Source organism: Amblyomma maculatum, chromosome 11 (genome assembly GCF_055883805.1).
Source record: "Amblyomma maculatum isolate TAMU_Amacu chromosome 11, ASM5588380v1, whole genome shotgun sequence".
Classification (NCBI taxonomy): domain Eukaryota; kingdom Metazoa; phylum Arthropoda; class Arachnida; order Ixodida; family Ixodidae; genus Amblyomma; species Amblyomma maculatum.
This window is the reverse complement of record NC_139354.1, coordinates 76,510,592-76,523,549: the sequence shown is the minus strand read 5'-3', so window position 1 is coordinate 76,523,549 and position 12,958 is coordinate 76,510,592. Positions and strand designations below refer to the sequence as shown.

General features: G+C 48.5%; 1 protein-coding gene across 1 annotated transcript in view; it reads right to left on the bottom strand.

Annotated features, from left to right (window-relative positions):
- LOC146174203 (uncharacterized) overlaps positions 1-11,686 on the bottom strand; it is a 32,717-nt gene extending 21,031 nt beyond the window's left edge. The window contains exons 1-2 of the mRNA XM_084585351.1: positions 11,374-11,686; positions 784-1,076 (exon numbers count right to left, since the gene is read on the bottom strand). Coding sequence (XP_084441477.1) covers positions 784-1,076; positions 11,374-11,686 — 606 coding nt within the window. The remainder of the gene's footprint in view (positions 1-783; positions 1,077-11,373) is intronic.
- Positions 11,687-12,958: the final 1,272 nt, after the last annotated feature.

Here is a 12,958-nt window from a genome sequence, read left to right as displayed (position 1 = left end):
AGGAACTCTATGTCGTGTGGTCTTTTGCATAATAGAATAGCTTACGAATGCATGCTAGTCTTAAGTATTACGATAAAATAGGCTAATATTCCAATATTACAGATTAATTGACTAGGGAATATATGCACGAAAGACAATGAGCAAGGGGAACCGGTAAACTGGGCTGTTCACGAATGCAGCTCATAGGAGGGGGCGCCCGTACTCCGGGATCGCATGTCGAATTCATTCTGCATCGTGGGTCCTTCGGATAATAGTTTGGCGAATTGCTCTTCGGGTATCCTCATGAGAAAACAATTTTTGTTTCTCTTTGAACATATTGATATTTTTACGAGCAGCAAAGGAAACAAGAGAGGATATGACCGACGACTATGGGACGAGTTTAACGAAAGCACGCGGGCCTAGCACGATCGTTCCTGTTCGCGCCTCTTCCCGCTTCTAACTAGTCCGTACATTGCCTGGGGGCACCTAGAGATCGTCCCGATCTTCGAGAAGGAAGAACGACAACATGAATTGATGCAATACAATACCATGAACCTGGCTAGGCAAGTGAAGACAGAAGGGATAGAAGATAATGGCTTGCCGGTACAATGATCCAGCCACATGTTGCAAAAATACGATGGCTGAGGCTCAGAGGTGCACTATCGTGAATCACGGGTAGCGTGGTGTCGGGTTGGGGAACCGCAGTCAAGTTGGCGATAGGAGACGGAAGGAACAAAGGAAAAGAGCTTTATAGAGCTATGTACAGTATAGACAAAGAACTCGGAGAGCAGGACGGCAGCCTGCCTCCGTTGAGAGCTTCTCGAGCAATCTCTCGTCGCTTCGCAAACGTTCGTCCGAAAACACCCTCGCATCTTCCTCTCGTCTGGCCCCGCCCACACAGTCACATATCACTGTCAGGCAGCAGGCGGTCCAGATGCAGCTGCAGGTCTCAAGGTCGCAGGAATGGGGCCGCAGGTCCCGGGACTCATCTTGAAGCCGATGGCAACAAGCGTCCGATAGTCGGCCGCGCATCCAGGCCTGCGCACTCTGGAGCAGCCACGCTGGTTCCTTCTCTCCGCACTGCCGAGGTCGCGTTCCTCCCGAAACCGCAAACGCAGGGGGAGAAGAACAAAGTCCATCCCGCGACACGGTGGCGTCACACAGCCCGGTGAGGCGGTGAAGCTTGGCCGGCCCAAATGCCCGAGGGCTTCAGCCGGCCTGGCACAACAACACACAGCGTGGCATGTGCAGAGGTGATGTCCTGATGTGCGGCGGTGTCATGGGTTGGTGGGGCTTCTGGTCATCATCTTGGTAAGTGGGGCCATCTTGTTAGGTTTCTCATCAAGGGTTTCGTCGTGTGGCCACATTTTTGGGTTGATGGGGTCATCTGCCTACATTTTTTCTTCTTCGTGAATTATGCTTGGGGCGAGAGACTGGTTGTTGGAAAAGCGATGTCGCGTCATGTCCGGCAAACTGGAAAACCGCCAGGCATGCCTCCCAAGAGCCCTGTGTCGTGCGGCACAACTAGACACAGGGCGCCGAAGCCCTGGGCCAGTTTGAAGAGGGACGATGCCCGAACCTCTAATCAAAGTGCTACTAGGCAGCAAGCCAATGAAGGAAGGAAAAATGCGAGATGACTGTGAAACGATTTTAATTAAAGCCGGAGGGCCTAGCGCGAGCGCTCCTGCCCGCGCCACTTCCCGCTTCTTCCTCGTCCGTAACAATATTAACCCACTTGAACAGCATCAAATGTCGTTATAAACGCGGATGCTCTCGTCTGGAAGCCGGGCTCGAGTTTTCTGGCTCCACTTTCAGCTTGTTTCTTTGGGCGTCTTTGGGAGCATGGTAGTTAAACTTTGCAAGACATTGGTGTTGATCCGCTTGAGTCGTTTTTATCGCCTCTCGGGTTTGGAGCTAAGTATGAGCTACACTTTACAGAAAAACAATTAACTCCCTGGTTGCACCCAAGATAAAGCGGTAGACAAACACCATATATTTTTGAATTATACTCAATTAAACTGCTGTTAGCCATGGACAGATAGCCACCAAGCATACATCATCTGAATTTTGCTTTTTCTGATGAAGTAAATTATTTCCAATCAAAGACAAAACACGACATTATAGCATAAAGTGGAATGTTGAATGACTCGAAACTATTTAACGATAATAAATTAAGCTGCAATTAGTGTAGTGAGATTGTATAATTAAGATCATATTTCGTCACAATGAACTAATTAATCATTATTAATAAGGAAGTAAACTTATTCGAGTGCAGTCATGCTGGGCATGAGCTATCCGAAACATTGCTTGGTACCATAGTGTAGAGCACTATTTTTAATCACAATGAACTATTTATGGATATGATTAAGACCTGCAATTTGTTCCGCACACTTATACCCCACGTAAGCACCGCAATGATATATGACGATGCTGTAGCCTAAAATTCAACTTTAATCGGAGGTAATCTATTACAACATTTGCGACCTACAATTAGTCCAATGCAATTATACTTGACATAAGATTTTCAAAGAAATATAACTTGATCACGTACCTTAAAGTACAATTCTTAATCACAGTTACTAACAGCTGTAGTTATTTATGATACGCAATGAAGAGCAGTTAGGAAATCATGTACTCATGCAATAGTTAAACATAGCGCGCTATACTAAGCCAGACTTGTGGCTAGGCGCTCTAGATTCTGGTTTAACCTCGGCTGAGCTTAAAGGTGATCCAGGGATGTCAAAGTGGTCCCCGGGTCTGTACTTGAAGTGGTGGAGCTTTCGGTCTAAAAACAAGTGGCGCACTGCGAGTTATCCGCCTGCTTGATGTAGTGGACTAAGCATTCATTTTTCTCAATCAGTGTTCCGGTTTATGGCTTGGAAATCTTTCGAAGCTTGGTAACTCCTGAGGCTGCTGCATTACTGAAGGTTGAGGGATAGCAGTTGAATGCTCGCGAGACGTTACCTTTTCTCTCCAGGTCGCCCTAGAGTAGACGCCTAAATTCTCTTGCTCCGCTAGGGACAAAACCCCAGTATAAGACCTGAAAGCGTCCAGCAGCCTTAAGGACCTGCCGTAACGTTGATAGTGCCGATCACCATGTACTTGACCGCCACCTTGCTAGATGGGCCTGTATTATCGAGCACGTATGCTTGCATCTCTATAGTAAGTTACCGGATGACAAGAGTTCCACACGATAGAGATGTAAAGGATGTTTTTGGGTCAGTCCGAATGCGATGCGTGCAGATGACGTCTTTCCACTGTAAAGAGTTCGAAGTGCACTTTAATACACCGTCTTATTTTTAATCTTTATAACGGAAGCTCTACTTCTCTTAAGACAAACTCGAATATCAAATCTCTCGGATAAACGACCTCGGGCGCTGCGCGAGGAGCCGGTGGCTCTCACTTTTGCATCGCACACCTGCTTCTTCAAGGCGCAAATGGGAGCTGCAGTCAGGACAGTGGAGAGGCAGGTCATGCTGCAGGGGCGAGCTGTTCAGGAATTAAGTATTTCTGCGTTTTTATGACCTTCGCAAATGCAGAATTCGGTCTCTGCAGACGCGCAAGCACAAGATAATTCTGTGGAAGTCTTGAAACATGACGCATGTACATGCGCAATACGTGTAGGGTAAAATCCGTCGAAAGCGGGTGGTATTTAGCGAGTAAAATGGCCCCGATTGTTGGTGCGCTTGAGGAAGACCCAGGCATTTACTAAGAATTTGATCCTGGACAGTCTGAAGGGCACGCAATTTACTGTGCACTTTGTCGAAAATACTGCTGTACTGTGCAGCAAGAATCCAAAAAATAGTGCTCTGTAAAACCAGCATGAACTAGACCGACTAGCCGCACGTTTTTGCCAAGAAATAGCAGTAAGTGAACAATAGAAATTAGCACTTGTTTTGAATAGGGGAAATTTGGATTCATGATAGATTTAAGTCTTTCAGTATCACCAAGAAACAATGGAATTTGCAGCAAGAAATGATGTGAGTGCCTTTGGATATCAATATGTAGGCAGAAACGTCCGCGCAAGCACACTTTTCTATTGAAACGCTCAGACCTTGCTCCTGAACATAAGTAATCATTGCTGTTCGCTGAAGTCTGGCGCACACTTGAGCAGACAGGTGTCATCAGCGTAAATAGAAATCTACACGTTATTAGGGAGGTTATCTGGGAGGAGGATGGGTGCCAGATAAAACAAAGTAGGGCTGAGGATACTGCCCCGGGGGACGCCACGGTAAGTCTAACACGCAGCTGTCGGTCCATCCTAGCGCTGAATAACAAAGCTTCTTTCTGGTCAGATATCTGTCTTTTCATGCAAGTATCCGACCCCCGAAGATCACAGTTTCCAGCGCATCAAGGATGGCTTGATGGCCCACATTGTAGCACACACATTTTACATCAAGAACAAGTACCACGAACAGGCGTTTCATTCAGTTCTCTTGTTGAAATGTCAAGACCAAATCAACAACATTTTCAATAGAAGAAGCTACCTCGCCAAAAACCGGCCACTGCATTGAGATTTATTTTATAGTGCTTGAGGTACCACTCGAGAGGCGTATAAATTATTCCCTCCATGACAATTTCCACGCAAATGCCCAAATCCCCAAATTGTACGCAAAGCCTGTACGATGTGATGCCGAGCGGAGATTTCCATTCGTTAGGAACAACACCGTCGAGACAAGGGTGGTTGTAATGTTTGTGAAGCTCTTCTCGCCCGTCGTGGTCAACGTGGAACAGCGCCCCGCATGTTATTCCATCTAACCCTGTTGAATAGGAACGCCTACATACAACAGGAAGAGCGTCGAGTTCGTCATGAGAAAAGAGCTGTGCGACGTATGTAAGAGCCCGTTAAAGAACCTGGGTGGTCAAATTAACCGAAGCCCTCCACTACGGCATACTATATATAGCGGGAGCCACTATGTGATGTTAAACCCCAAACAGACAAATTTGAAACCAGCTGCGTGCCTCATGAAAAGCGTACATCGCCTCATTCGACTTTGTGATTTAGTAAATGTTTTTGTAATTTCAGAGGCCAGAATCAGGCCAAAATGCCATGTAGCCTTAGGGACAAAAGCATGTGCGGCGGACAAGGACAAGCGCGTCGACTGCGTTTCCGGAGTACGCCAAACAACGAGCGTTCTGCGGCATATGGCGATGTATTTCCTTTTATATGGTGTGTTGGTGGCGTTTTTGTTTTGTTTAGTCATAAATACATGGAACCTGCCACCAGCTGGGGACGATTGAGCTCTGCATTGAAACATATGGCGAGACGACATTAGTACCTGCCATCAGCGGCTCGTCATGGAAATCCTGGTTCTCACACGCTCACTCCTCATTAAGATGCGTTATGCTACTCCCTATGCCCTTTCTTCGTTAACTAGTTACTCTATAACTCCTAATATATTGATTTCATTTACAGCTGTAAAGCCCACATGGCAAACTTATATGCCCTCGCTTTAAGCAAGCGGCATCAACGAGTTTGTTTAATCCGCTGTCTCTACTAAAATACATATTAAGTGTAATAATGGCTTTTTGAAGGGAACCGTATTTTCACACTGATGTGCAACCTGAATGGCTGTTCCTCTTAATGCAGAACTCGGAATCGCTTCTTCTCCATTGTTTGCTCCATCAGTGCATCGCCTCATGCCGTGTAGAGGTCCGGAGCTGGATTCCTTATATTTACTTCTCAAAGAACAAATAAGATAATCGTACTCTAATTTGACCAGGATGGTGTGTAGTTTCGATGTGATAACATATTATTCGTAGATTGTAATTTGTAATTGTTATTTCGTTTTGATTAGTACGCTTCATTAGCCCTAGGCATGACGCACTTTTGGGTGTTTAGTGCGCAAATTTCGCTGTTAATAGAAATATTTTGGGAGTTAGTTTTGGTCGATGAAGAAAAATTGAGGATGGAACATTTCGTTACTAATTTTATTGCTGCGTTGTACACCGTCTTGAACTTTTAATAATTTATTGTGATGCATTGCTAAATGCCGCACACAAATTTGCGCTGCACAGCTTGTTTCTTTTTTCCACAATTTACTGCCAAATGTAGCAGTTAATTGCCCCCTCTTTTTTAATACATGTTAGGATTAGTACTTGATCAATTCTGTCAGAAGTAATAGACTTCCATTGTCAGCAGTTACAAAGAACCAAATACAGTAACATGCGCAAAAGTTTGTCTTGTTGTTGCGACTGAAGGAAGAAGGAAAGGAAAATTCGCGGGCCTGCTACTGGCTCTGTAGCTGAGCCAACCCCGCTGCTTCGTGCGGTCAGAGGAGAAAATAAAGAAGAAAGAAAAGAAGAGAGAGAGAAAGACGCGCGTCGCAACAGCCGTCTTCCACCACCGAAACATTAGCGGGTGCAATGACGGCCTACAACAGCTAAAAATTCGGTGGCAGGCATGCCCCTGCCGCAAGCGGCAGTCACCGGACAGTCTCAGCCCCGTAGGGCCAGGAGCAGCCACCCTGATTTATGTCCCTTCTACTTGGTAAACACCCATATAAAGTGGAAATAGAGCTGAGCTTCTTTGTGTATGGAGACTCCGCTCGAAATATTGCAGGTTATGCTGTGTTCCACCAGATGTATTAGTGAATCAAGTAAGTAATATATTATTAACCAAACGGAAGCATTAAATGCCAGGTCATGGGTTATATTAGGAAGCATTGTAGCCGAATAAAGCGTTTGAACAGAGCATTTAGCAATGGAGAGGGCCCAATTTGGTTCTCGTCTCACATTTATCTTTTGTCAAGGAAATTAGTCTGTTCTGCAGTTGCGACTCTGCACATCAGACGTCAAACATTTACATGATAGAAATTTGTCCGCGCATTGGTGCTGCACACATGGGGACTGACTTCCCGTTTTACAGGAGATATAATGCTGTCGGGAAACAATAAAAAATGCTACTTTCGCAAATGCTCTTATATCAGCGCTGTCTTTTGTTGCTACTCCAGAATAAACGCAGACACGGCTAAAGCAGAAAGATGTCTCCGGTGTTGAGGTTCTTACGCAGTCCTGTATATTCACCCTTTGAGGGTTTTGCCGTGCATGTGCGGCGGCGGTTTTCCGTCCCGCAAGGTTTTTGCCTTACCGGTACGGTTTCAATCCTCCGTTTGAATTTCGCGCCCTAATGACGATGCATGCTCACTGGGAGGTGCTGCCACCTCCTAGACCTTATAAGAAGTGCTTAAAATTTAGGGCGCTGCCTTCTTGCGAAGATAAACAGAAGTGATTACTAGCTGCAGTCCTATCACTGTTTCGGTTTCGCGACGTGATAGCAACAAATTTGATATGGGCGGTTGCTGCAGGAGATAAGCAGAACCTCCGTCTTTATTAGACCTTTACTCGCGCGAGGGTAAAAGCTATGGCAAGACTGATAATATAAAACAATGTCTTTAAAGAATACGCGGGTTCGAATTCGAAATCCTGATCTAGGGGGTCGAGATGAGAAGCCCGGAAAGAAAGCGCGCGGGCGGCGGCGCCGGCTGCATCATTCCCCTCGAGACCCATATAAGCAGGAGCCCATACTATTTCCGGTGAGCGGGGTCCCCGATATAACTTTTGAAGTAGTTGGTAAGCTAAGTATGGCGCCCAGCCTTGCTCGATGTTCTTACAGGCCCCTCGCGAGTCGGAGATAATTATTTTGGAATCAGTGTGGGTAGCTGCTAGCGCAATGGTGACCTCCTCCGCATGAGTTATGTCGCGGTCGAGAAATGTAAGCCCGTTAACAGTTTTGGACTAGAGGAACACTGCAGCCGAGTACCATCGCCCATGGTATGGGCCGGAGGCGTCCACGTAATAAATGCCAGGTTTCGACACATAATGGCGGCTCGCAGCTTCCACCAGCGCCAGGTGCCGGCCATTGTGGTCTTCACGTGTCATGTTTTTAGGAAGAGGGCGTACGTGGAGGTCGCATCTCCACTAAGGGAGACATACACGCTATTCCCTAAGGGCGGTACGCTGGATGTGCAGCCGGGCAAGGAGGCGGCAACCCGTCCTGTCTCCAAACAGCTCAATTTTGACCGTACACTTTGGTGAGGGGTGTGTGTGTAAAAATTTACGTTTTTGAGTGAAGGCCGCAGCGGCGAACATAACGCTCCATAATGGTTGTCGCGTGCTGCAGGTTGGCCTGAATATCTCCCAGGGAACCTTGCGTGGCCCACACGGTTATGTCATCAGCATACACCGCATGCTGCACACTAGCGACAGCATCCCTTTGGGCCGGAAGGTGCATAATAGCCAGACTGAATAAGAGATGAGGAAGCACTGCACCCTGTGGTGTTCCTCTGGTTTCATATAAAACTGGCCATGTTCAGTGTCCTGGATTTTAATGTAGGATTGGCGATCTGTCAGAAATTGCCAAATGTATCTGAACGCGTTGCGTCCGCAGCCGGATTCTGAGAGATGAGTATTACCTCATGAGTAACACTCAAGTCTAAGGCGAATACAACCCTGTCGTTGTAGGGGCATTTGATCGGGTCAAGAATGTAACAATTAAGTTGTAGCAGAACATTCTGTGCGGACCTGTGCGGGCGAAACCCGATCATGGAGTCTGCGAAGACGTGTTTATTTCCTATCAACTCAGACAACCTGTCACGCACCATCGCCTCAATTAGTTTGCCCGCACACGAGGTCAGAGAGATGGAATGAAGGTGGTGCGTGTTGACGACCTTGCCAGCTTTTGGATTGAAAGTGACCATAGCAATCTTCCAATCGATTGGGAGTGGCACATCCCCGATCCAAATTGAATAATGTAATCCAATAAGAACTGGTAGGCCGGGTCGGGTATGTTAGCTAGTAATTTCACTGTAATTTTGTCCCGACCCGGGGCTATGCCCCTTTTCATTTTCGCCAGGGCCGCCCGCAAATCGCGGAGCTGGAACGGTTCGTCCAGCTCGGCGTTCTCCTTACCTGCATAAGAGTGCGCTGGTCAATTGGGGTCCTGCGTAGTGCACAAGTATTGGTCCAGCCACTTGTGGGGTAGCTGAGTTGTGTGGCCCTGAAAGCTGTGTATGGCATGTTGTAGATGTTGCTGAGATTTTGTGTGTATGTGCGTTGGATGGATAAGAGCGCGGAAGAGCCATCAGGTGCTCCTGATGGACATCTGCCGCACCGCCATGTTGCAACGTTCCACCCAGTTGACGTTTGCGAGCTGGGCCGCATACTCGGCCGTCTGCGGGGTGAGCTCGGAAATTCGAGTCTTAAGTTTACGGCTATGATTTTGTCGGCACCATCAGCTGACAAGGCAATGCCGCGCTTCCCAGAGGTGGAGGAGGTGGTTATCAACGTCTGATACTGCCTCGGATAGCTGAATTCTGATTTCAGTGGCGCGAAGGCTAGAAACCAATTGTTCGGACCATGACTAGTAGCCTTGCTCGAGTATGGATGTCTCTGCTTTGTAAGTTTTCCTACATATGGACCAGTCTGAAAGTCGAGTCTGCGTTGTCCTCTTTGCTAATGGCCTGGTCTGAATTTTCGCGTTTAGTATGCAGTGGTCGCTACCGAGGGTTTCCTCAGTGTTGACCCAGTCAGCGTACTGAATGTTGCGGGTAAAGGTTAAATCCGGACACGTATTCCGAGTCACGGAGTTACCTATACGTGTTGGTTGGACGGAGTCTGTGCGAAGAGTGAGGCCCAACATAGACGCAAGCTCTGCCAACTTGCGTCCCCATTTCTCTTCACGGCAGTATCTCCAGACTCGACTGAGGGCGTTGAAATCGCCCACAATCAAGAGGGGGTCCCGAGCTGCAGCTGAAAAGGTCCGAGAACGATAAATATGGCTATTTGGCTGTTTAGTAGACATTTAGAATGTGCAGTAGTAGGTCCTGTTTGCGGAGAGGAAAGAAAGTCACCATTACATGGGAATAGTCAAGTTGAAGGTTCAAGACGCCCACATTTGCTGTGTAATTTTTATGAGCGCATAAGCAAGACGAGGGGTCCTGCGGAAACGTCATGTAGTTTGTTAGGGTGGCGCCTCTTTCTGGCTCCTGAAGGGCCACCACGGCGGGCATATGCTCGAAAGTTGAGAGGAAAAGCCGAGGGTCGGCCGGCTGAGTGCGAGACCGCAGCCCTCTCAATTCCATTGAGTTAGTTATAGAGGAGGCCAATTTAGATGAGGGGGAACGCCTACACCGAGTTTGTCCCACCAATTTCAGATTTGGGGGTTAGAGAATGGAAGGTAGATGCCCGTTAGCTCCTGGGAAGGAAGCAGCCATCTTCATCATCTTCGATATCAATTTCTCGACGAAAAAATATCAAGGGCTGGCAGGATACGTTTTAAGATGAGCGGCCCGGCGAAACATGCGAGGGAGATTCGTGACATGTTGAGCAATCATGGTAGGAAGGGCCTCCATGACTTTGGCAAGGATACACTCCACTGCCGTGACGATAAGCGTTTTGAATTGGGCGTTAAAACGGGCCTCAAGACTGGCCACTGAGGAGACCGAGGTCACAGGCTTTGCCGCATCGCTCTCCCTTGCATGTGCGTGGGGGGCACTTTGAGGGGAGGAGCAGTGTTATTTTCAAGGGCTTCAAGTTTGGCAAGTAGCATCTCGGTTTGGACCCGGAAAGAAGCTACTAGGTTATGACGCTCGGCATCGGCCCGCTGAGCGAGTGGGAGGAGAAGGGAAGTGGGAGGAGGAGGCAACCCTACCCGAGCTACTAACTTGTTTTCCTTTTTTGACCGCCTTTTCCCAGGAAGCGATTTCACCTTGAGTTGGGAGTGGGCTTGCTTCCCCGATCCGCCATGTAGGGGCGGTGGTGGCGCTGGGTCGCCTTTGATGTCACGCCCGCTTGAAAGTGCTTGCTTCGTGGAATTGGTGGCGTCACCGCCGGTGACGTGATCCTGTTGACGTGGCTTCTTGGCGTTGCGCCAGTTTTGCCGCCCTTTTGGGCAGTCATTTTGATGTCGAGGCGGTACATGGCGGCATTGTCTGGAGTTTGCGGCATGGCCGCCACCACAAACAGCACATTTTAGCTTACACTTATGAGGGGGGCCCGCACTTCCTCGACGAAAGGAGCCTGTAGTCCACACAGGCCGAAATTATCTTGCAATGGATTTGGGCATGTGTCTGCCTTGTGGCCCATGGTGCCACACACACCGCAGGCTGGGATAGTGCGTAGGTAGGGCTGCATTTGGAAAATTTCTGAGATGTAGGTCACCGTCCGTGGCATCACTTTTCCGGCAAAAGTCAGGTGTGCCTTATTGGAGGTTCTAAATTTGCGAATTTCCAAGAAGGTGTCATTTATTTACTGGATGCCATCTTTCAGGGTTTCGGTTGTCTCGTGATTTGCCACAGTGATGACGCTGTTTTCAAATTTCTTCGCCATTTGCTTGAGATGTCCTCGCAGTGGTACATCTCCCTGAGTTGATTTGATCACAAAATCAAAGCAGACGGTCCGCCACGTATTCGTTTTTGGTGCCCGCAATGAACAGATTTTGCTCGCGGGAAATGACGAAGCTGAGTTCGGATGCCACCTGTACGCCGAAATAGGCACGCAAGACTAAGCCCAGCTCACCACATTGGAAGACAGTCCCGATGGCCACAGTGGCACGGGGCTTGATGATCACGACAAAATCGTCGAGGCGAAATTTGTGGAGGGGCCTGGATCTCCAAGATGGCTTGGTTTGGCGGACCTTGGCCATGTGCGAGACGCGGTCGTGCTGAGGTGAGGTCGACTTACCAGATGTCAACTTGGCGTCTGTCATCTTGGCCTTCCGGTTCTGAGAGCGACTCTCAACGAGACGGAGGAGATTTGAGTTAAAGTCCACCTGCGAACAACATAGTATGATGATTGGCAGGATATCTGGCAAGGACGGTGGACTTCTTGAAAAAGAAACCATTCGCCTGGTTCAGGCGTTTGTTGTTAGTCGTGTGGTGTACGTGACTCCCTACCTCAAGCTGAGGAAGAGCGACCGTGGCACGCTCGACGCGATGATTCGGGCGGCGGTAAAAAAGGCTCCAGGACTCCCGGCCAGAGCGTTTACGGAGCGCCTGCTCCAACTTGGGATCCATAATACAATAAGGGAGCTGATTGCGGCCCACAAAACAAGCCAAATTGCTAGGCTGTCGGCGACCAGCACCCGCAGTTAAGTCCTCCGAGACCTCAATCTAAGGCTTCTCCCCGCCACAGAAAACAGAGTGGACATATGAATTGGGAGCATAATCAGGGGAAGCGTGAAGCCAGGGCAAAATTTATACAAAATAACTAGCAGTAAGACAGGCACATATTACGTGGATGCAGCAGGTCCCAGCGAGTTTGGCATCTGCACCATTTCTGTTGCGCACGAAAGAAGGCAAGTGAAGGGTCTCTCAGTAAAAAAAAAACGACGCGCTAATGTGGAGGAAGTGGCGATTGCACTGGCCGGCACCTAATGCAACGCAGCCTTCATAATATCGGACTCGCAACAGGCGTGCCGAAATTACGTGCGGGGTAGGATAGCGCCGCTCGCCCGCAGAATATTATTGGCACATACAAAAATTCATATTCGGCTACCAGTAAAAAACAGGTTATATGGGTGCCCGGTCACCAGGCGGTGGACGGAAACGAGACCACTCACGCGGCTGCCCGAGCTTTCCTCTCCCGCGGTTCCGCTCAATCCTCCGGTTCTACTAAAGGCAACAATTCCACTCCCGCTCATACCTTACGCGGATATTACAAATTATTTACTCCTCTGCAGGAGAGCACTCCCGGGACCTGCAAAAGGTCTCGACAGTTCTGATGAGTGCCACCTTAACGGCTCCAAACCGGGTGTTTTCTAAATCCCGCCGTACTGAAGCACATGGACCCGACATTCACGGGTAGGTGCACATTCTGCAGGTAGTATGCTGGCCTATACCACATGGTTTGGGGCTGCCAGCAAAACACAAAAATAAAAGCTATAAAATAGCCAACCAGGGAGGGCTGGGAGGCGGCTCTGTCCAGCTCGGGTCTGGAGGCCCAGTGTGTCCTGGTCCAGAGAGCTCGGATAACGGCGGCA